The following is a 25,242-nucleotide window of genomic DNA, read 5'->3' on the forward strand; positions in this document are numbered from 1 at the left end:
TCAATAGCCCACTTAGAAATCTCCTTACTGATAAAAATGCTGATGTGTCAAATACTTATTTTCCCCGCTGTAATTATAACTGAGTAACTATATGTATTAACTTTTACTTCAACTGGCAGTACCTGAGCTGTAGTAAAATTATTTATTTATGGAGAAAAGTTATATTAGCATTTGGTACTGTAATTTGAACTTATAATGTATGTGGACTTGGTTTTATTCATCAGTGAAAGAAACATTACGCAATGCAGACACATGCAAACTTAATTTTTTTAATACATTTTATACATTAATCGTGCTTAATCTAATGGTTTTCTAATGTTATTTAATGCAATGATTAAGGTAAAAATTACTTCAGATAGTTCCTAATACATAATTAAATGAATATATGCAGAACACCACTATTCAAATTCTTGATAAAATTTTAAGGTAAAATTAAGAAAAATAAACACAAAATTAAATGCTAGACCATATAATGATTGGACTACTACAAAACAAAAATTCAGCACAGTTATGAAAACTTTCATAGTTTTCATTATAATTTTTGAATTAAGAATCTCCAAGTGCCTTGATCATCTGATGGGATGAGTATCTCCAGGACGAGCTCCGCATGCCTGTGATTTCATTATTTTCTATGATGAAGGAAAATGTGCTCCAGGCCTGGTTAGAAATAAATACTCAAATAAATAAGTATATATACTGTATATGAAACAGTTAAATCAGTTTGTCAGAAAATAGTTATACAAACTTGCATGAAACACATTATTAAAAAAACAACAACAACTATAACTTGCCTCAATAAAGCCAATGAAATTGATGGAAACATCTCCAAAAATGCTGAGCGTAGAAATGTTCTCTAATGGAATTCGATGTTTAAATGTGCAAAGTTCCAAACCATTCACATAGACCTGCATAGATATAAGAACCTGGTGTTTTATTTGTGTTTATTAAAAATATTGTAGCTTGTCTTGAATTTGAAATTGCTGTTTCTTTTGCACATATCTCAACAATGAGTAAATATATAGTATCACTTAAAGGCTAAAAGGTAATTTTAAAGTTCTAAGTAGTTCAGATCATTTGTAACTCAGTTAATATTTAATAACTATATAATTAGTTCAGTTGTAATAATTCCAGTGTCTTGTTTAAGTGATCTATTTATGATCTTAATGCGTTTATTATTGCATTGTTAAAGTATCTTAATCATGTGAATTTTTATTAATTTTTTGGCTCATCCACAGCAATATCCGATTAGTTTTCCCAGACTGCTATATATTGAATTTATGATACATTTATTTAGGGTACATACCTCATAGCCTTCTGATTTAATGACAACAAACATATTAAAGGAAGCTCCTTTGGTGAAAAGTTTGTCAGAAACCAATTCCTCAGTCTCCCAGCTACTGTCTCTGAAACTGTTAAGTGCCACATAATGGCCAAATTTGGGGTTAATGTGAAAAGCGATGTCATCACCATCAGATTCACCAGTTTGGAAATTTATTGTAAACCTGTAAAATATAAAGTAAAAAAGAAAAAAGTAAATACATTTTTTTCACTTCAGGAATCAAAGAGCATACATTCTTGATCAGTGCTTCTTTTATCCGTAGCTACAGTACGATATAGATGATTAATTTTTTAACTATTATATTATAGTAAAATGTGGGCATACGTATTGGCATCTGTAGGAAGAGCCCCTTGAAACAAGACAGCCATATTCGGTCTTGCCTTTCCTGGGATTATTCCTACATAAGGAAGGGTCTAGTGCAGAGAAAAGTGAAGATTCAGGTGAGGTAAAAGAATAATCACAGAGTAAGCAAAAAATATTACAGTTCCAATTATTTTCTTTTAATTCAAATGAAAGTTTTATACATTTGTGGCTTTGACATCCTGTCAAATTTTACATCTTATCATCAGTCAAATGCTGTTTGACTTACAGGGTTGCTGACTGGATGTGAAACCTCTGGTGGGATTGATATTGGTTTCCAGTATGGTTTTTCCAAGCTTGTGATTTTAATATTTTCCAAAACCATAGAAGAACTGCTCCAGTTCTAATAGAATAATTAGGACATTAACAGTTCCAGTTAAAGTCTTCAGTTGGATGACAGTTCAATAAAATAATTTCTTAAATAAAAATTTAACAGTTTATAAAAGAATGTGTATGGCTTACATCAATAAAACCAATAAAATTGACAAAAACATCCCCACGAATGCCAAGTGAAGAGATGGTTTCTAAAGGCATGCGATGCTTGAACATACAATACTGCAGGCCATTTACATAGACCTAAAAAATAGACATTATTTTGTTATTTTGTCATCCATCCATCCATCCATCCATCCATCCATCCATCCATCCATCCATTCATATAATGGATACATACCTCATAACCTTCTAATTTGATAACAACAAACAAATTGAAGGCTGCTCCCTTGTCTGAAGCAAAATCTTCCCTCTTCCAACTATCATTTCTGAGACTGCTTAGCACCAGAAAACGAACAATTTGTGGATTGATGTTAAAAGCAAAATCATCAGAAGACTGGTGTGTTTGGAAGTTAATTTCAAACCTTGGAAGAAAAGAACAGTAAAAAGTAAATTTTTTCTACAAACAGTTCTATGCCCACACATTTTTTTATTCCTTACTCGGATGAAGCCTTACTCATTAGATTCTGCAAAAATTTTCCCATAAATGAGTACAGCCATATCTGCTTTTATTCCACCCGGGATGGTGCCCACAAATGGAAGTGCCTGAAAAAATTAAATTTAAAAACTAAATATATGCAAATCTGTATGCAAAGATGTAAAATTTAGACATTTGATAAGATGTATGTTGATGTACAGCATGTTTGGTAAAATTGAAGAATTCATGCTACTGTTAGGGGTCACCTCTGCAGACCATTAGTCTTCATACTACTTTGTCCTCTACATCTGCTTCTTTCAAACCAACTACCTGCATGTCTTCCCTCACCACATCCAAAAACCTCCTCCCTGGCCTTCCTGGCAGCCCCATCCTCAGCATTCGTCTACTTATATACCCCATGTCCCTCCTTTGCACATGTCCAAACTATCTCAATCGCTCCTCCCTCACCTTGTCTCCAAAATGTCCTACATGCGCTGTCCCTCTAAAAAACTAATTTCTAATCCTGTCCATTCTCGTCGCTCCCAAAGAAAATCTCAGCATTTTCAACTCTGCCTCCTGCCTTTTTGTCAATCCCACTGTCTTGAAACCATACAACATAGCAGGTTTCACCACAGTCCAGACCTTATCTCCACCCACTCCACCCTGCCTGCACAATTTTTCTCACTCCTCTAACACACTCTACATTATTTTGCACTGTTGATCCCAGGTACCTAAACTCATCCACCTTCACCACCTCTTCTCCCTGCAACCGCACCACTCAACTGCCCTCCCTCTCATTCACACACATGTACTCTGTTTTACTCCTACTGACTTTGATTTACCTTCTCTCCAGCGTGTACCTCTACCTCTCCAGGCTCTTCTCAACCTGCTCCCTACTCTCACCACAAATCACAATATTATCCGCAAACACTGTAGTCAATGGAGACTCCTGTCTGACCTCGTCCATCAACCTGTCCATCAACACTGCAAACAGGAAAGGGCTTAGAGACGATCTTTGATGCAGTCCCACCTCCACCAAGAAACAAGTTTGTCGTTCCTACTGAACACTTCACTGCTGTCACACTGTCTTTATACAGTACATGTCCTAAGCAGCTTAAGTAAATATGCTTCTGAAAAAAAAAGATTAACCAATTCAGGTCATGAACTAAAATTTTGCTTACAAGTTTGTCTGATGTAATTGGAACGAGTGTCATAGAAGGGCTTGCAGTGATTTCCTTATTTTTCAGTGCCAAGGAAGATATGCTCCATTTCTGTCAGTGAAATATAATAATTAAACATATATAAAATATTTATTAAATTACAAATGTATTTAAAAAGTCCTTCTAATAATGAGAACAGGAATTTTGGACTTCCAATAAGTTTAATAATAATAATAATAATAATAATAATAATAATAATAAGAGAAGAAGAAGAAGAAGAAGAAAAAAAGAATTGTACTTACTTCAACAAATCCAAAATAGTTGATTGTAACATCACCAGAAATATCCAGTGTAGAAACGTCCTCTACAGGAAAGCGGTGCTTGAATGTAAACTGTCGCAAACCGTTCACAAAGACCTGCAGGATTAAAGTAAATTTTGGTGTTTGACCAACATAAGAATTAGATTTTTGTGTTCATGTCTGCTTGCTGATTTAGGAAACATACCTCATATCCCTCTGAGCTGATGATGATGAACATATTCAAGGCTGCTTCTTTAGAAAAGGCTGTGATAGAAGCATGTTCCTCTTCCTCCCAACTACCATTTCTAAAGCTGTTTAGCACGACTACATCACCAATTCGAGGGTTGATGTGGAAAGCGATGTCATCCCCCTCACTCTCACCCCCCTTGAAATTTATTGTGAATCTAAGATAAACAAATTTTAAAACAATATAAAAGAGAAAATACTTTTTGCTCAAAATATGTGCTCCATGATGAATAGTTTTCAAATTCACTGCAGCACAAAAAAGTCGTAATCATGACCACTGATTTTCTTTCTTCAAATATTACTCTCAGATGTAATTTTCCTGTCTGATTTGTTTAAAGTTAAACAATTGATAGAAACATGTAAACGTACTCTTTGGCATCTGCTGGAAGATCTCCCTGAAAGACTACAGCCATATCTGTCTTTAACCCTTCTTGGATTACACCTACATATGGAAGTTCCTGTGAGGAAAAGACAAACACAATAGCTCTTCTAATGGGAATTAAAATACTTTATTCATCCCCTAGGCAAATTGTTTAAAGACAAAGAATTAATCACCCTACAGCAAATAGTTTTTTGGAACAGAAAACACTTTTAATTTCAGTATGTTGTGACAGTCATTTGTACTGCAATTCCAGTGTAACTCACAGGTTTGCTGACTGGATGCGAAATTTCTGATGGGATATCTATCAGGCTCTCAATGGTAAATGACATGTCTACGATTTCTTTACTTTCTGTTACTATGGAGGATTCACTCAAGATCTGACAAAGAAATAAAGATATTAAATGTCAACAGTTAAATAAAGTAGCTCAATAGTGTTCAGAAATTCAATTCTGCATGTCTCAGTGTTAAAACCAAATTACGAAACGGTTTCACTTACTTCACATCCACGGACGGTAATTTCGATGTTCACAGCACTGTTTAACAAAAAATGTAATGTTTGTGATGAACTACTTTTTTGATTGTTTGTTCAAAGTAATATCAACTTACATTTTAAATTCATTAGTTTTTTTAGCCTGAAGGAAATAGAAAATGTAAATCATACTCAGTGGCATCTTCAGGATGAACCACTTCAAAGTTTACATCAAAGTCTGTCTTTATTTCTTCTGACGTGACACCTTCATCTGGAAGTTCCTGTGGAGAGCAAAAATGTGCACAACAAGTTTACTGCTTTAAAATAAGATCAGATATAAAATACCATTTAGTGAGGTAATATTAAAATCTAAATGCTTTCATGTCTACTTACTGGCTGTGAAATCTCACATGGGACATCGATTACACTCTCGGAAGTAATAGACACGTCTTGAATTTCATTCAGTTTCACAAACATTGAGGATTCACTCCAGTTCTTAAAGATAGAATGAATGATTTTTATTATCAAAAGTTAATTTCTCAATGCCTCATTAATCCTATTGCTAAAAAAACAGTAGTCACACTTACTTCAACAAATCCAAAGTAGTTGATTGCAACATCTCCAGAAATATCAAGTGTAGAAACGTCCTCTACAGGAAAGCGGTGCTTGAATGTAAACTGTCGCAAACCGTTCACAAAGACCTGCAGGATTAAAGTAAATTTTGGTGTCAATGTTATAGTTTTTTTTTGTTCATGTCTGCTTGCTGCTTAAGGAAACATACCTCATATCCCTCTGAGCTGATGATGATGAACATATTCAAGGCTGCTTCTTTAGAAAAGGCTGTGATAGAAGCATGTTCCTCTTCCTCCCAACTACCATTTCTAAAGCTGTTTAGCACGACTACATCACCAATTCGAGGGTTGATGTGAAAAGCGATGTCATCCCCCTCACTCTCACCCCCCTTGAAATTTATTGTGAATCTAAGATAAACAAAATTTAAAACAATATAAAAGAGAAAATACTTTTAGCTCAAAATATGTTCTCAATGATGAATGGTCTTCAAATTCAGTGCAGCACAAAAAAGTCGTGATCATGACCACTGATTTTCTATTTTTAAACATTCCTCTCAGATGTAATTTTCCTGTCTGATTTGTTTAAAGTTAAGCAATTGATAGAAACATGTAAACATACTCTTTGGCATCTGCTGGAAGATCTCCTTGAAAGACTACAGCCATATCTGTCTTTAATCCTTCTTGGATTACACCTACATATGGAAGTTCCTGAGAGGAAAAGACAAACACAAAAGCTCTTCTAATGGGAATTAAAATATTTTATTCATCCCCTAGGCAAATTGTTTAAAGGCAAAGAATTATTCACCCTACAGCAAATAGTTTATGTAACAGAAAACACTTTTAATTTCAGTATTTAGTGACAGTCATTGGAAGATCCCCTTGAAAGACTACAGCCATATCTGTCTTTAACCCTTCTTGGATTACACCTACATATGGAAGTTCCTGTAAAGAAAGATAATTACACAATAGGTATTCTTATAGGCAAAAAGTAGATCTCCTATTTCCAGTGTAACTCACAGGTTTGCTGACTGGATGTGAAATTTCTGATGGGATGTCTATCAGGCTCTCAATGGTAAATGACATGTCTACGATTTCTTTACTTTCTGTTACTATGGAGGATTCAGTTGAGTTCTGATAAAGAAATAAAGATATTAAATGTCAACAGTTAAGTAGATCAAAGTTGTACAGAAATTAATTTCTCCATGTCTTAGTATTTCAATTAAATATACAGAGTTTCACTTACTTCAGTTCCATGTTCAGTAAGTTTGATGTCCATTGCACTGTTAAACAAAAAAATATCATGTTTGTGATTAAATATTTTTTTAAGGTTTTTTTGTTTATTTGTTTTTACTAACATCATGTTACATGTAACATTCATGAGATTTTTTCAGGTTGAAGTTAATAGAAAGTTTTAAATCATACTCAGTGGAATCTTCTAGATGAACCACTTCAAAATTTACATCAATGTCTGTCTTTATTTCTTTTGAGATTACACCATCATCTGGAAGTTCCTGTGAATAGCAAAAGTTTGCACAATAGGTCTTCTGCTGTCAGCTAAAGTGGTACAAACTGATATAGCATTATTTTTCATTAACTTTTAGAATTATGACATTGTATTTTAATGTTTTACAATAGAACAATAGCTACAATAGATTGTGACAGTCATGCGCAAGCACTTTTCAATGTAACTCACAGGTTTGCTGATTGTCTGTGAAATCTCACATGGGACATCGATTACACTCTCGGAAGTAATAGACACGTATTGAATTTCATTTGGTTTCACAAACATTGAAGATTCACTCCAGTTCTTAAAGATAAAATGAATGATTTTTATTATCAAAAGTTAATTTCTCAATGCCTCATTAATCCTATTGCTAAGAAAACAGTAGTCACACTTACTTCAACAAATCCAAAGTAGTTGATTGTAACATCTCCAGAAATATCAAGTGTAGAAACGTCCTCTACAGGAAAGCGGTGCTTGAATGTAAACTGTCGCAAACCGTTCACAAAGACCTGCAGGATCAAAGCAAATTTTGGTGTCAATGTTATAGTTTTTTTTTGTGTTCATGTCTGCTTGCTGATTTAGGAAACATACCTCATATCCCTCTGAGCTGATGATGATGAACATATTTAAAGCTGCTTCTTTAGAAAAGGCTGTGATAGAAGCATGTTCCTCTTCCTCCCAACTACCATTTCTAAAGCTGTTCAGCATGACTACATCACCAATTCGAGGGTTGATGTGGAAAGCGATGTCATCCCCTTCACTCTCACCCCTCTTTAAATTTATTGTGAACCTGAAAGGAAAAGCCAAGCAAACAAACAAAGATATGCACTTAATGGTTGAATAGTTTTCAAATTTAGTGCAGCACAAAAATGTCAAACTCATGACCACTGATTTTTTCCTCTATTTATTCCTCACAGATGTAATTTTCCTGTTTCATTTGTTCCAAGTTGAGCAATTGATAGAAACATGTAAACATACTCTTTGGCATCTGCTGGAAGATCCCCTTGAAAGACTACAGCCATATCTGTCTTTAATCCTTCTTGGATTACACCTACATATGGAAGTTCCTGTGATGAAAAATTATTACATAATTGGTCTTTTTATAGGCAAAGAGTTACTAACTAAGATCATGATTATATACTTTTTAAATCTCGGGTTAATCATCTTATAGCATATCATTATTAAACAGATAAACCTTTACATTTCAGTATTTAGTGACAGTCATGTTTACTGCATTTCCAGTGTAACTTACAGGTTTGCTGACTGGATGTGAAATTTCTGATGGGATGTCTATCAGGCTCTCAATGGTAAATGACATGTCTACGATTTCTTTACTTTCTGTTACTGTGCAGGATTCAGTTGAGATCTGACAAAAAAATAAAGATATTAAATGTCAACAGTTAAGTAGATCAAAGTTGTGCAGAAATTAATTTCTCCATGTCTCAGTATTACAATCAAATAAAAACAGTTTCACTTACTTCAGTTCCGTGTTCAGTAAGTTTGATGTCCATTGCACTGTAAAACAAAAAATATCGTGGTTTTGATAAAATATCTTTTTAAAGTTTTTTTTTTTTTTTTTATTATTATTAATTTTTTTAATACTAACATTATTTTACATGTAACATTTATTCAGGTTGAAGTTAATAGAAAGTTTTAAATCATACTCAGTGGAATCTTCTAGATGAACCACTTCAAAATTTACATCAATGTCTGTTTTTATTTCTTTTAAGGTTACACCATCATCTGGAAGTTCCTGGGAAAAGAAAAAGTTTGCACAATAGGTCTTCTGCTGTCAGCTAAAGTGGTACAAACTGATATTAAAAATATACAGCATTATTTTTCATTAAATTTTAGAATTATGACATTGTATTTTAATGTTTTACAATAGAACAATAGCTACAATAGATTGTTACAGTCATGCGCAAGGACTTTTCAATGTAACTCACAGGTTTGCTGATTGTCTGTGAAATCTCACATGGGACCTCGATTACACTCTCGGAAGTAATAGACACGTCTTGAATTTCATTCGGTTTCACAAACATTGAGGATTCACTCCAGTTCTTAAAGATAAAATGAATGATTTTTATTATCGAACGTAATTTCTCAATGCCTCATTAATCCTATTGCTAAGAAAACAGTGGTCACACTTACTTCAACAAATCCAAAGTAGTTGATTGTAACATCTCCAGAAATATCAAGTGTAGAAACGTCCTCTACAGGAAAGCGGTGCTTGAATGTAAACTGTCGCAAACCGTTCACAAAGACCTGCAGGATTAAAGCAAATTTTGGTGTCAATGTTATAGTTTTTTTTGTGTGTTCATGTCTGCTTGCTGATTTAGGAAACATACCTCATATCCTTCTGAGCTGATGATGATGAACATATTTAAAGCTGCTTCTTTAGAAAAGGCTGTGATAGAAGCATGTTCCTCTTCCTCCCAACTACCATTTCTAAAGCTGTTCAGCACGACTACATCACCAATTCGAGGGTTGATGTGAAAAGCGATGTCATCCCCTTCACTCTCACCCCTCTTGAAATTTATTGTGAACCTGAAAGGAAAAGCCAAGCAAACAAACAAAGATATGCACTTTATGGTTGAATAGTTTTCAAATTTAGTGCAGCACAAAAATGTCAAACTCATGACCACTGATTTTTTCCTCTATTTATTCCTCACAGATGTAATTTTCCTGTTTCATTTGTTCCAAGTTGAGCAATTGATAGAAACATGTAAACATACTCTTTGGCATCTGCTGGAAGATCCCCTTGAAAGACTACAGCCATATCTGTCTTTAATCCTTCTTGGATTACACCTACATATGGAAGTTCCTGTGAAGAAAAATTATTACATAATTGGTCTTTTTATAGGCAAAGAGTTACTAACTAAGATCATGATTATATACTTTTTAAATCTCGGGTTAATCATCTTATAGCATATCATTATTAAACAGATAAACCTTTACATTTCAGTATTTAGTGACAGTCATGTTTACTGCATTTCCAGTGTAACTTACAGGTTTGCTGACTGGATGTGAAATTTCTGATGGGATGTCTATCAGGCTCTCAATGGTAAATGACATGTCTACGATTTCTTTACTTTCTGTTACTATGCAGGATTCAGTTGAGATCTGACAAAAAAATTAAACATATTAAATGTCAACAGTTAAGTAGATCAAAGTTGTGCAGAAATTAATTTCTCCATGTTTTAGTATTACAATCAAATAAAAACAGTTTCACTTACTTCAGTTCCGTGTTCAGTAAGTTTGATGTCCATTGCACTGTAAAACAAAAAATATTGTGGTTTTGATAAAATATATTTTTAATGTTTTTTTTATTATTATTATTAATTTTTTTAATACTAACATCATGTTACATGTAACATTTATTCAGGTTGACGATAATAGACATTTTTTAATCATACTCAGTTGAATCTTCTAGATGAACCACTTCAAAATTTACATCAATGTCTGTTTTTATTTCTTTTAAGGTTACACCATCATCTGGAAGTTCCTGGGAAAAGAAAAAGTTTGCACAATAGGTCTTCTGCTGTCAGCTAAAGTGGTACAAACTGATATTAAAAATATACAGCATTATTTTTCATTAAATTTTAGAATTATGACATTGTATTTTAATGTTTTACAATAGAACAATAGCTACAATAGATTGTTACAGTCATGCGCAAGGACTTTTCAGTGTAACTCACAGGTTTGCTGATTGTCTGTGAAATCTCACATGGGACATCGATTACACTCCCGGAAGTAATAGACCGTCTTGAATTTCATTCAGTTTAACAAACATTGAGGATTCACTCCAATTCTTAAAGATAGAATGAATGATTTTTATTATGACAAACTTATCAAAAGTTAATTTCCCAATGCCTCATTATTCCCACTGCTATGAAAACAGTAGTCACACTTACTTCAACAAATCCAAAGTAGTTGATTGTAACATCTCCAGAAATATCAAGTGTAGAAACGTCCTCTACAGGAAAGCGGTGCTTGAATGTAAACTGTTGCAAACCGTTCACAAAGACCTGCAGGATCAAAGAAATTTTGGTTATAATGTTATAGGGGTTTTTTTGTGTTCATGTCTGCTTGCTGATTTAGGAAACATACCTCATATCCCTCTGAGCTGATGATGATGAACATATTCAAGGCTGCTTCTTTAGAAAAGGCTGTGATAGAAGCATGTTCCTCTTCCTCCCAACCACCATTTCTAAAGCTGTTTAGCACGACTACATCACCAATTCGAGGGTTGATGTGAAAAGCGATGTCATCCCCCTCACTCTCACCCCCCTTGAAATTTATTGTGAATCTAAGAAAAACAAAATTTAAAACAATATAAAAGAGAAAATACTTTTAGCTCAAAATATGTGCTCCATGATGAATGGTTTTCAAATTCAGTGCAGGACAAAAAAAGTCGTGATCATGACCACTGATTTTCTTTTTTCAAACATTCCTCTCAGATGTAATTTTCCTTTCTGATTTGTTTAAAGTCAAGCAATTGATAGAAACATGTAAACATACTCTTTGGCATCTGCTGGAAGATCTCCTTGAAAGACTACAGCCATATCTGTCTTTAATCCTTCTTGGATTACACCTACATATGGAAGTTCCTGTAAAGAAAGATAATTACACAATAGGTATTCTTATAGGCAAAAAGGTAGATCTCCTATTTCCAGTGTAACTCACAGGTTTGCTGACTGGATGTGAAATTTCTGATGGGATGTCTATCAGGCTCTCAATGGTAAATGACATGTCTACGATTTCTTTACTATCTGTTACTATGGAGGATTCAGTTGAGTTCTGATAAAGAAATAAAGATATTAAATGTCAACAGTTAAGTAGATCAAAGTTGTACAGAAATTAATTTCTCCATGTCTCAGTATTTCAATTAAATATACAGAGTTTCACTTACTTCAGTTCCATGTTCAGTAAGTTTGATGTCCATTGCACTGTTAAACAAAAAAATATCATGTTTGTGATTAAATATTTTTTTAAGGTTTTTTTGTTTATTTGTTTTTACTAACATCATGTTACATGTAACATTCATGAGATTTTTTCATGTTGAAGTTATTAGAAAGTTTTAAATCATACTCAGTGGAATCTTCTAGATGAACCACTTCAAAATTTACATCAATGTCTGTCTTTAATTCTTTTGAGATTACACCATCATCTGGAAGTTCCTGTGAAGAGCAAAAGTTTGCACAATAGGTCTTCTGCTGTCAGCTAAAGTGGTACAAACTGATATTTAAAATATACAGCAATGTTTTTCATTAACTTTTAGAAGTATGACATTGTATTTCAATGTTTTTCGATAGAACAATAGCTACAATAGATTGTGACAGTCATGCGCAAGGACTTTTCAATGTAACTCACAGGTTTGCTGATTGTCTGTGAAATCTCACATGGGACCTCGATTACACTCTCGGAAGTAATAGACACGTCTTGAATTTCATTCGGTTTCACAAACATTGAGGATTCACTCCAGTTCTTAAAGATAAAATGAATGATTTTTATTATCAAAAGTTAATTTCTCAATGCCTCATTAATCCTATTGCTAAGAAAACAGTAGTCACACTTACTTCAACAAATCCAAAGTAGTTGATTGTAACATCTCCAGAAATATCAAGTGTAGAAACGTCCTCTACAGGAAAGCGGTGCTTGAATGTAAACTGTCGCAAACCGTTCACAAAGACCTGCAGGATTAAAGCAAATTTTGGTGTCAATGTTATAGTTTTTTTTTTGTGTTCATGTCTGCTTGCTGATTTAGGAAACATACCTCATATCCTTCTGAGCTGATGATGATGAACATATTTAAAGCTGCTTCTTTAGAAAAGGCTGTGATAGTAGCATGTTCCTCTTCCTCCCAACTACCATTTCTAAAGCTGTTCAGCATGACTACATCACCAATTCGAGGGTTGATGTGAAAAGCGATGTCATCCCCCTCACTCTCACCCCTCTTTAAATTTATTGTGAACCTGAAAGGAAAAGCCAAGCAAACAAACAAAGATATGCACTTAATGGTTGAATAGTTTTCAAATTTAGTGCAGCACAAAAATGTCAAACTCATGACCACTGATTTTTTCTGATACTGATATTTATTCCTCACAGATGTAATTTTCCTGTTTCATTTGTTCCAAGTTGAGCAATTGATAGAAACATGTAAACATACTCTTTGGCATCTGCTGGAAGATCCCCTTGAAAGACTACAGCCATATCTGTCTTTAATCCTTCTTGGATTACACCTACATATGGAAGTTCCTGTGATGAAAAATTATTACATAATTGGTCTTTTTATAGGCAAAGAGTTACTAACTAAGATCATGATTATATACTTTTTAAATCTCGGGTTAATCATCTTATAGCATATCATTATTAAACAGATAAACCTTTACATTTCAGTATTTAGTGACAGTCATGTTTACTGCATTTCCAGTGTAACTTACAGGTTTGCTGACTGGATGTGAAATTTCTGATGGGATGTCTATCAGGCTCTCAATGGTAAATGACATGTCTACGATTTCTTTACTTTCTGTTACTGTGCAGGATTCAGTTGAGATCTGACAAAAAAATAAAGATATTAAATGTCAACAGTTAAGTAGATCAAAGTTGTGCAGAAATTAATTTCTCCATGTCTCAGTATTACAATCAAATAAAAACAGTTTCACTTACTTCAGTTCCGTGTTCAGTAAGTTTGATGTCCATTGCACTGTTAAACAAAAAATATTGTGGTTTTGATAAAATATCTTTTTAAAGTTTTTTTTTTTTTTTTTTATTATTATTAATTTTTTTAATACTAACATTATTTTACATGTAACATTTATTCAGGTTGACGATAATAGAAATTTTTTAATCATACTCAGTGGAATCTTCTAGATGAACCACTTCAAAATTTACATCAATGTCTGTTTTTATTTCTTTTAAGGTTACACCATCATCTGGAAGTTCCTGGGAAAAGAAAAAGTTTGCACAATAGGTCTTCTGCTGTCAGCTAAAGTGGTACAAACTGATATTAAAAATATACAGCATTATTTTTCATTAAATTTTAGAATTATGACATTGTATTTTAATGTTTTACAATAGAACAATAGCTACAATAGATTGTTACAGTCATGCGCAAGGACTTTTCAGTGTAACTCACAGGTTTGCTGATTGTCTGTGAAATCTCACATGGGACATCGATTACACTCTCGGAAGTAATAGACACGTCTTGAATTTCATTCAGTTTCACAAACATTGAGGATTCACTCCAATTCTTAAAGATAGAATGAATGATTTTTATTATGACAAACTTATCAAAAGTTAATTTCTCAATGCCTTATTATTCCCACTGCTATGAAAACAGTAGTCACACTTACTTCAACAAATCCAAAGTAGTTGATTGTAACATCTCCAGAAATATCAAGTGTAGAAACGTCCTCTACAGGAAAGCGGTGCTTGAATGTAAACTGTTGCAAACCGTTCACAAAGACCTGCAGGATTAAAGTAAATTTTGGTGTCAATGTTATAGGGATTTTTTTGTGTTCATGTCTGCTTGCTGATTTAGAAAACATACCTCATATCCCTCTGAGCTGATGATGATGAACATATTTAAGGCTGCTTCTTTAGAAAAGGCTGTGATAGAAGCATGTTCCTCTTCCTCCCAACTACCATTTCTAAAGCTGTTTAGCACGACTACATCACCAATTCGAGGGTTGATGTGGAAAGCGATGTCATCCCCCTCACTCTCACCCCTCTTTAAATTTATTGTGAATCTAAGAAAAACAAAATTTAAAACAATATAAAAGAGAAAATACTTTTAGCTCAAAATATGTGCTCCATGATGAATAGTTTTCAAATTCAGTGCAGGACAAAAAAGTCGTGATCATGACCACTGATTTTCTTTTTTCAAACATTACTCTCAGATGTAATTTTCCTGTCTGATTTGTTTAAAGTTAAGCAATTGATAGAAACATGTAAACATACTCTTTGGCATCTGCTGGAAGATCTCCTTGAAAGACTACAGCCATATCTGTCTTTAATCCTTCTTGAATTACACCTACATATGGAAGTTCCTGTGAAGAAAAAACATACACATTTGGTCATCTTATGGGCAAAAAGTTACATCTCCTATAGCAAATAGTTTTTGGAAAAGAAAACACTTTTAATTTCAGTACGTTGTGACAATAATTTGTACTGCATTTCCAGTGTAACTCACAGGTTTGCTGACTGGATGTGAAATTTCTGATGGGATGTCTATCAGGCTCTCAATGGTAAATGACATGTCTACGATTTCTTTACTTTCTGTTACTATGCAGGATTCAGTTGAGTTCTGATAAAAAAGTAAAGATATTTAATATCAACAGTTAAGTAGATCAAAGTTGTGCAGAAATTAATCTATCAATGTCTCAGTATTACAACCAAATAAAAACAGTTTCACTTACTTCAGTTCCATGTTCAGTAAGTTTGATGTCCATTGCACTGTTAAACAAAAAAATATCATGTTTGTGATTAAATATATTTTTTATATTTTTTTGTTTATTTATTTTTTTACTAACATCATGTTACATGTAACATTTATGAGATTATTTCAGGTTGAAATTATTAGAAATTTTTAAATCATACTCAGTGGAATCTTCTAGATGAACCACTTCAAAATTTACATCAATGTCTGTCTTTATTTCTTTTAAGGTTACACCATCATCTGGAAGTTCCTGGGAAAAGCACAAGTTTGCACAATAGGTCTTCTGCTGTCAGCTAAAGTGGTACAAACTGATATTTTAAATATACAGCATTATTTTTCATTACATTTTAGAATTATGACATTGTATTTTAATGTTTTACAATAGAACAATAGCTACAATAGATTGTTACAGTCATGTGCAAGGACTTTTCAGTGTAACTCACAGGTTTGCTGATTGTCTGTGAAATCTCACATGGGACCTCGATTACACTCTTGGAAGTAATAGAGACGTCTTGAATTTCATTTATTTTCATAAACATTGAGGATTCACTCCAGTTCTTAAATATAGAAAGAATGATTTTTAAATCATTAAACCTAATAAATGATGATAATTAAAATGTCATGAGCTTTGATATGTGGTTGTCATTTTATGATTGGTTGGGATTTTTAAGCTTTTTCTACTAATTTCCCACCTAGTTTGCAAACAATCAAGACTTAAGAAGAAAACGTTTTCTAGGTTGAGATTGCTGACTATAAAACTGTTCAATTCCTTGGTTCTAGCGGTTTATTTACTAAGGGCCATAAATTAGATGCTCCTTAGAAGTTGTGTTATGTAGTATACTGAGTGTTCTAACAGTCAGGTGATTGTGCTCAAAGATCCACTATTGAAAAGCCTTTAACACAACTTGGACACCACTTCTAATTAAATAAGCTAGCAACCTGAGTGGAATGATCTACCGATCAGGAGACTTATGAATGAGAAATAATTGTAATAGCAAACAATTGTAAATATGGACCAAAGAATATTTATTTTTTTTTACCAAATGTGCTTTATGAGGCAGACGTTTTATGCTATTTTAAAATTATTTTGCATAAAACCCATTTGTGAAAGAAAAAAGTTTTACTCACTTCAATCAAACCAAAATAGTTAATGGTAACATCTCCACGAATACCAAATGTAGAAACTTTCTTCACAGGAATTCGATGTTTGAATGTACAATGTTGCAAGTTGTTGACATATAGCTGTAAGAGCAGGGTGAAATTTGTGATGTATGAGTTAAGATTGTAAATGTTTTATTTTCTGCTTGGAATTTAAGTATCATACCTCATAGCCAAACGAGGTGATAACAACAACCAAATCAAACGCTGCTCCTTTAGTGAAGGGATTGTCAGTTGCATATTCCTCAGTCTCCCAGCTGCCATTTATGAAGCTGTTTAGGGCCAAAGATTTACCAATTTGGGAACTGATGTGAAAAGCAATGTCATCATTACCAGAGTCTCCTGTCAGAAGATTTATCTCAAAGCTGCGAATAGAATTAGAAATGGTCATAGAAATATTTGGGGGAAAAAACACTATACGAACTCAAACCATCAATAAGGCATTCAATAGCAAAATATATTTTTTTACAATACCTTTTGCCATATTTGGAAACAGCCCCATGGAACAGAACAGCCATATCTGATTTTATATCTTCTTTAATGGTACCCATATAAGGCAGTGCCTAAGGAGAGCAATATAATGGTGTGTTTTTGTGCAGATGGCCTTACTATTTAAATGGTTCTTGCAATTTTACTCACTGGCTGAATGACTGGATGTGAAACCTCTGACAGAATGGACAGCTGTTTTGACAACAAGCTCCTACGTTCTGTGACTTTTGATTGGTCCATACATAAAGGTGATCTACTCCAGTTCTGATTAAAATGAGCATATAATACATGATCATCAGTGAAACAGTTTCCTTGGAAATGATTTAATCCAACAGAATAAAAAGAATAATATCAACGAAGACTTACGTCAATGAAACCATAAATGGCAATCGAAATATCTCCAAAAATAGCAAGGGTAGTAACGTTCTCTAAAGGAACGCGGTGCTTAAATGTACAAAGGTGCACACCATTCACATGGACCTGCAAAAGCATGGTAAATTTGTTTTCATTTATTTATATGATTTGTATTTTTAATATTCATCTACATATTAGTTTAAGAAACACACCTCATAGTCCTCAGAATTGATGGTGACAAACATGTTGAAAGCTGCTCCTTTGGTGAAGGGTTTATCAGGTACAGTTTCCTTCTTTTCCCAGCTGCCATTTCTAAAGCTATTCAGGTGGACATATTGACCAATGCGAGGGCTGAAGTGGAAAGCGATGTCATCGCTATCAGACTGCCCAGTTTGGAAATTTATTGCAAACCTACAAAGGGACAGAGGAACATGGGAAAGATTGAATGTATTTATATTATCTGTGGTTGATACACATATATATGGGGTGTAATGGTGCACAAAATTCAAAATTTCAGTACGTACCTCGGTTTTTAAGTCTTTTTTCTTCATGTTTAATAATAATAATTGTTTAAAAAATGCACTCCAGGTGCAAGGCGGAAAGAGAGAGAGAGGGAGAGAGAGAGAGAGAGAGAGAGAGAGAGAGAGAGAGAGAGAGAGAGAGAGAGAGTATACCTTTTGGCATGTGCAGGAAGAGTGCCTTGAAAGAATACAGCCATATCTGGTTTTATGCCCCCTTTAATTGTACCCACATAGGGAAGTGTCTATGAAGCAGAACAATATGACTGATCAGTTTTTAATAATGTTGAAAAGAAAAAATATCCATAGAAAGCTGCCATGTGCTTTACAACTCACAGGAAGGATAACTGGATGTGAAACCTCTGATAGGATGGGTAGCATGCTCGAAAATGAGATGTCCATGCCTGTGATTTTTAAAAGGTCCATAAAGGTAAAGGATTTGCTCCAGTTCTAATAAAACAATCAAAATATTAAAATAGATCTTTAACAAACTAATTAACAAGAAATTATTTTTAAAATATTAACAAGAAATGCTGTTACTTACATTAATAAAACCATAGATGGGGATTGTAACATCTCCATAAATGCTAATTGTTGAAACATTCTCTAGAGGAATGCGATGTCTAAACATACACTGCTGCAAGCCATTCACATACACCTGGAATACAGTACAATCATTTCAATTATTGTTATGATTTTATATATTGTCTTCTTCTTCTACTTATTATTATTAGCAGTAGTAGTAGTAGAAGTAGTAGTAGAGGTAGTAATAATACAATTATTATTCTTATTTATATAATTAGACAATTTCAAAGCAAAATTGTGCAAATTATGTAAAAAAAAAAAAGAACCCACAAACCTCATAACCTTCTGAAGTAATGAAAACAAACATATAGAAAGCTGCTCCTTTGGTAAAGATTTCATCTGGGACACATTCCTCCTTCTCCCAAAGCCTATTTCTGAAGCTGTTCAGGTGGACATATTGCCCAATGTGAGGGTTGAAGTGAAAAGCGATGTCATCACTATCAGTCTGTAAATTTATCTCAAACCTGTGAAAAAGAAATAATACAAATGTGTATACTTTTTATACTTAAATGTAACTGGTATTTGGGCTTTCTTTAACAGTAACATAATAACATACTCTTTTGGATGTGCAGGAAGAACTCCTTGGAAAAAAATTGCCATCTCTGGTTTTAGCTTGTCCCTGATTTTACCCACATGTGGAAGTACCTACGGAGAGCACATACAACATGAACATTCTAGGTTTTACCCAAAATCCAAAAACATAAACGTGATTAAAGATGTGAGTGAACAAATATGTAAGTGAATGTAAAGACTAATGCCAATCTAAATGCCATAAAAGAGAAAATATGTAGGGACTTTTCTCAATATAGACCAAATGACTTAAGTCTCTCTTCATTTTCACATAAGTACAGTTTCTGCTTTTTTTCATACCAAACTGTGGAACTGTGGCTCTAAACATTTATATCTTAAGATTTACATACAATCCAATATTTTATTTTGTACCATGGATTTTAATGTGTTATTGTGGATAAGCTTCAAATGTCAGCATGTTTTAAAAGAAGTTTATATATATGCATCAGTGGGAACAAGTAAAAAAATCCCACTGCATTGGCAGATTTAAAATGCCACACCTCTTTTGAACCATTTCACCAATGCAACATAGTGTATTAAGTGATATCCTGCTTTAACTTATGCCACACACACAACTTGGAGTCTCAGACCACTTCAAACTCTTTTTGGTCCAAATGTATATTAACACCCCTACTAAACCTCACCAGAGCCCTTCTTAGTTCAGTAAATTATAGTAATATGACTAGAACAGTACTTTTCTTCAAGCAAATGCTTATGTTTCATGATTTATGAATCCATGCAATTTACTATATGTCATTCAATTTCACTGTATTTAAGCTACATAACAAAATCTTTGACTACAAAATGACAAATCAATTTTTCAAGGAATTTGCTAAAATGTACTGAATATTGTTACTCATACGGTTCTTTCTACTAAAGTATGTACTATTATTATTAGCGCTAATACATGTATAGTTACTAAAATAGATATTCTTTCATTTAACTAAAATAAATACAAAAATGTCACTGAGCTAAAGGCCATTAGTGCACACAACACACATTATTGGTGCAGACCACACCCTTAACGAAATGACATAATGAGTGACTGTGGGACTTAAAAATCCTGGAGATCTCAAACCTAGTGAGCAGGAGTGATTGAATAGTAACAAGGTGCCAGAAAGGTGTTATGTGCAGAAAGTGTCACTGTAGGTGTAGAAAGGGAGAGAGAGATGGGAATTTTTAGCAAGTAACCTAGAAGTATGTAGAGTTGTAGTCATGGACTTTCCCTGAAATTTCAGCTGTTTCAAAAATCTATTTTTTAAGAAAATAGAAGTTTTTGCTTGAATAAACTGCCTGTCAAAAGTTTGGAAACGCCTTGATAAAAGTTTAGAAACTTGGTAAAAGGCAAAAACATTCATGAATTGGATATTGAATGAATGGAAGAATGGTCTGTGGAAAGAAACGTCCAAAATGGACATTATGTACGATGGAGAACAGGAGAAGATGTTAGCAGACCTGCCTCACACTTACAGACAAAGATGGAGGTGAATGTGCAATGGTTTGGGATTGTTTTAAAGCAGGGAAGTTAGAGACTTATTCTGGGTAAAAGAAATCCTGAACCAACATGGCTATCATTCAATATCTCAAAACCATGCAATTCCGTCTGGACTGCGGCTATTTGAAACCAACTTTACTAGGCAAAAAGACAATGACTTCATGTATACGTCCAAGCTCTGTAAGCCTTATTTAGAGAGCAAACAGTCAGCTGGAATGTTATCTATCACAGAATGGCCTGCCCAGTCACTAAATCTTATTGCATCTTGCATATTTTAACTGTTTTGAGATGAACCAGATTACAAGGTCAGAAAAAAAATTCCAGCCAGCAAAGAAAACATTCGGTAAGTTTTACAAGAGACATGGCAATGTATTTTAACTGAATGTTTAAAGAAACAAACTGCTTGGATGTGTTATTAAGCTGTTAAACATTTGTTCATTTCTACATTTGTTTGGTAAAAGTAAATCTTCGTACCATTAAATTACCTAGATTGTTACATATAAGCAAAATGAAACAAAAATGATAAAATTCTAGGTGTTTCCAAAATTTTGACAGGCGCTGTAACATCTTTGTATGTACTGTATGTATCTAAGATTGCATATTAAATATCTTATGACTTCATTTGGTTATGTAACCTATGTGCTATGGGCAAATTCATAAAGATTCATGTCCATTATGTGCTGTTTTACTCACAGGCTGAATGACTTGATGGGACACCTCTGAAGGGATTGTTAACATGTTTGACAATGAGCTCACTGTGCTTGTAATTGCTTGCTCTGTGAAGAAAGATCTTCTCCAGTTCTAACAGCAAAATAAAAATATTATAAACATTCTCAGTACATCAGCTTGACCCTAAAATCCACATCCAGAGCCACATTAAAAGATAAATATCTAAAGAAGTAGCAATTTTTTTATACTTACTTCGCATAAACCAAAAAACTCAATGTTAACATCTCCACAAATGGCGAGTGTAGTAACTTTCTCTAAAGGAATGCGATGCTGGAACGTGGACTGTTTTAAGTCATTCACATAAACCTGGAAAGGAAAACTCTATGAGTTTATGCAACATGTATAACAAATATTTTAGAGAATTCAGTCATTGAACACACCTCATAACCATCTGCCTTAATGGCAATGAACATATTGAAGGCTGCTCCTCTGGTGAAGGACTCATCAGGGACACTTTCCTTCACCTCCCAGTTTCCATTTTGGAAGCTGTTCAAATATACATATTCACCGATCAGGGGATTGAAGTGAAATGCGATGTCATCAAATTTATTCTGGCCTGTTTGGAAATTGATTGAAAACCTGTTGGAAAAAAAAAACAGAAAAAAAAAAAAAAACAGAAAAAAGTCAAACAAAAATAACATCTAAAATTAACATTAAAACATGTATTATTTGTGGTATGTAAAAGAGAAATAAGAATCATACTGTTTGCCATTATCAGGAACAGCCCCTTGAACATAAAGAGCCATTCCTGGTTTTAATCCCTCAGATATAATTGGTCCAACATAAGGAATTATCTGTAGCACAAAAATACATTATTTGTTTACGATAACATAATGCAATCGATTTCACATACAGTACATATACTTTAGAATAGTCTAATAGAAGCAAAAGCACATTTATAATCATTGTAAGATGGACACAAAAAAAGGTTGAAACACTAATATGACATCCACATTCATTCAAACATTGCAAATTCACCTAAATAAACTTACTGGATTGGAGATTTGCTGGTGTCCAGAGTGGAAGCAGGTGTTGGAACAGAACCAGCTGCTTGGAGAAACAACAGATCTCATAAAACTCATGATTGCAAAAATGCAGTATACACAAACAGAAATGCTCCAATGTGTAGGTAAGGTTTTGTAATGTACACTGTATTATATAGTGGAAGCTTTATAGTGATGGGGTGGGACTGCTCTTGTCCTCAAGGAATTTTCCAACCGTTAGAAAATACTTTTGCCCTCTGGCACTAAACTGACAAAACAGAATTAAGAAATTGGTATATATTTCACACAAACTTGAAAAAAAAATCATGTTATGCAATATGTATGGAAATACAGTTCTTAGAAGTATACAAGCTCATACTGGACAACCATCAGTGTTGGCACCTAAGCAGCACTCATCTTTGGCCATGTAAGCAATTTTATTTGTAGAAGATTCGGGATCATGAGAAATTTGGTCACTCACATAGATAAAAAAAAACTTGGAGTAGGTCAGTGCTAATTTGTCAAGAATTACTTCATCTGCTGTGTAGACTTAAATTGAACCTGATCCCACAGCTTTCCATCCAAACCACAAAAAAAAAAGTATTATAGTGTAGAATCATTAGAACTATAGAAGCACATCTAGGGTCACAAGAAAAATCACAAAAATTAGGGTTAGCCTATTTAAAAGTACAACTTAAACAAAAAGTGATTATTTAATTGTTTTGTTTACTGTCGAATTTCAGTTATGATAATGCAGATCACCCTTGTGTGAGTAGGTATTGTACGTGTAATTAATAGGATGTCTGCTTGCAACTGTCCTTTTCATCGTTACCTTAAAAAAATAGTTATTTATTCATCAAAAATATATTTTATATTAGCTGCCTGCTGCACATACTGTAAGAGTTTCATGAGACGATGCCCTTTATCACTTTGCTCATGGATGACCAACATATTTATTCATTTTACTATAATGTGTGAATTGAGTTTCTAACCTTTTCTAAATAAATACATTTTAATTTATGTATGGTATGTTTTATGTAATTTACTATCAAACCTCCTTAAGAAACTGTAATATCCAAAACCCCAGTGAAATTTTTTATTTAATATGAATTAATATAAAGCTTTGATATTCAAATGCTTCTTTCATACAGTTTCTCAGAAAACTGCTTAAACAAGAAAATGAATCTTTATGGCAGCCAGGGGCAAAAACATACTGCACGATCAATGCTACATTTGTTATTGCTCTTGCTATAACTTAATCCATGCACTTTATATCTCTTTTTGTAGATGAAGTTTTATATATTTGGTGCATAACCATGTAGCATAATACTCTGTGCTATAACAATCAGCTTACTATTAAAACTCCTGTTTATTTGCACTTTTTGCATTGTAAAGGTTTGTGTCTGGTAACCTATTTGTTTATTCATAATATTTCTTTTTTGTTTTTTTTTAATGCTACATTACCATTAATATATAATAATGCAATGTCTACAATTAAAACTCGGAATGTACCTGTAGCATATCTTTAAAAATGCAGATATAACCTATTAATAGTCCATGCAGGTAAAGCTTTAGTTAGAAATTGAAATAAAAATGATTCTAATATATAGAATGTGCTTGATCATTAGTAGCTCACATGATTATAATATGTCTGTAAATTATACTTGTGATAGGACCTCAGAAACTTACCGAAAGTCTCTTAAATTGTGGATTCTCTGCAAGTCCATGGCATGCAATCCCAATCAAATCCTTTTCAGTTCCAGACTGTAAGACTAACAAATGTGCAAAATCCAAAACATGTGCATGCATTCATATTCAAGACACATGATGACAAAAAAAGGCTGTTTTCTTTTTTATTATCTTTTCTTTGAAATTATATAATAGCTGAATCTTTGTGATGCAAATGTAAAGATGCCACGTTTATAGAAATGCCAGTTTGGTTTTTAGATTTTTGTTTGGAAAATGATTTCCACTGAATAAATGTCAGTATCCAATGGCATGAAGATGAGAAGAATGCTAGCTCTTGTATGCAAAAGACTCGCTGTCATCAAAAGGTAGAGGGAGGGAGAAAAGATCAAAGCAATACACCTGCACTTTAATTTACATTTCAAGGTGACTAAAAAGTAACAAGATGCCAATTTACATTTATATTTACATCTGTAAAAGCTACCTATTATCTCCATGCTTGGGAAAACAGTACAGCTCATATAAAATCATTAATAAGGGCTGGCTTTCGGAAGGTTCTAAAAGGCTACTGTTTTGCTTATGTTTAGCTTATAGCTAAAACCACTTACCAGAATTGACTAATAAATACTTCATAGTTTTTTTTGTCATTTTATTCGTATCAAGTTGTACTAACAGCAAATATGAAGAAAATATGCATGACTAAAAAGTCACTTGAATGGAAGAGAGCCAGGTGTGGCAAAAAAAGGATTTGCTTTCAGTAAAGGTCAATTTACAAGCAACTGCACACTAATAGAGTTTTGATCCATACTGCTTCTTCATCTTGAAGCAACATAGCAGGGTTGATTTAATGTGGTGTTCAATTACACCAGAAAGAATAAAAAGTATACTTTTGTCTTTTGACATTTCTTTATGTTTCATGTCTATAGTCCAGTGATTTTCTGTTCGCTAGACATGTTCATAATAAGTACACACATATTTATAAATGTTTTCTTCT

General features: G+C 33.5%; 2 protein-coding genes across 2 annotated transcripts; both read right to left on the reverse strand.

Annotated features, from left to right (window-relative positions):
• Window positions 1-494: 494 nt before the first annotated feature.
• On the reverse strand, window positions 495-13,090 carry LOC124395857. The gene is made up of 39 exons (XM_046864735.1): window positions 13,018-13,090; window positions 12,821-12,934; window positions 12,615-12,728; window positions 12,333-12,421; window positions 12,154-12,190; window positions 11,928-12,041; window positions 11,763-11,851; window positions 11,352-11,550; window positions 11,156-11,269; window positions 9,188-9,301; window positions 8,906-8,994; window positions 8,720-8,756; window positions 8,494-8,607; window positions 8,220-8,308; window positions 7,833-8,031; window positions 7,637-7,750; window positions 7,431-7,544; window positions 7,160-7,248; window positions 6,981-7,017; window positions 6,755-6,868; window positions 6,357-6,445; window positions 5,947-6,145; window positions 5,753-5,866; window positions 5,559-5,660; window positions 5,358-5,446; window positions 5,193-5,229; window positions 4,960-5,073; window positions 4,684-4,772; window positions 4,274-4,472; window positions 4,072-4,185; window positions 3,791-3,880; window positions 2,649-2,737; window positions 2,373-2,556; window positions 2,162-2,275; window positions 1,929-2,042; window positions 1,664-1,752; window positions 1,304-1,502; window positions 792-905; window positions 495-657 (listed from the first exon to the last, which is right to left on the reverse strand). Exons 1-39 carry the CDS (start codon window positions 13,048-13,050, stop codon window positions 547-549), a joined length of 4,263 nt encoding a protein of 1,420 aa, XP_046720691.1. The 5' UTR covers window positions 13,051-13,090; the 3' UTR covers window positions 495-546.
• On the reverse strand, window positions 13,053-24,294 carry LOC124395482. The gene is made up of 30 exons (XM_046863981.1): window positions 24,252-24,294; window positions 22,572-22,626; window positions 22,282-22,373; window positions 21,960-22,158; window positions 21,772-21,885; window positions 21,544-21,651; window positions 19,342-19,430; window positions 19,060-19,249; window positions 18,745-18,858; window positions 18,537-18,650; window positions 18,357-18,445; window positions 17,895-18,093; window positions 17,695-17,808; window positions 17,479-17,592; window positions 17,314-17,402; window positions 17,006-17,204; window positions 16,810-16,923; window positions 15,843-15,931; window positions 15,662-15,698; window positions 15,436-15,549; window positions 15,204-15,292; window positions 14,794-14,992; window positions 14,597-14,710; window positions 14,380-14,493; window positions 14,098-14,186; window positions 13,911-13,947; window positions 13,685-13,798; window positions 13,411-13,499; window positions 13,090-13,216; window positions 13,053-13,058 (listed from the first exon to the last, which is right to left on the reverse strand). The coding sequence occupies exons 1-30, from the start codon at window positions 24,287-24,289 to the stop codon at window positions 13,053-13,055; spliced, it is 3,249 nt and encodes a 1,082-aa protein (XP_046719937.1). The 5' UTR covers window positions 24,290-24,294.
• Between the last annotated feature and the right edge of the window lie 948 nt (window positions 24,295-25,242).

The sequence above is a fragment of the Silurus meridionalis genome, chromosome 13 (genome assembly GCF_014805685.1).
Source record: "Silurus meridionalis isolate SWU-2019-XX chromosome 13, ASM1480568v1, whole genome shotgun sequence".
NCBI lineage: Eukaryota > Metazoa > Chordata > Actinopteri > Siluriformes > Siluridae > Silurus > Silurus meridionalis.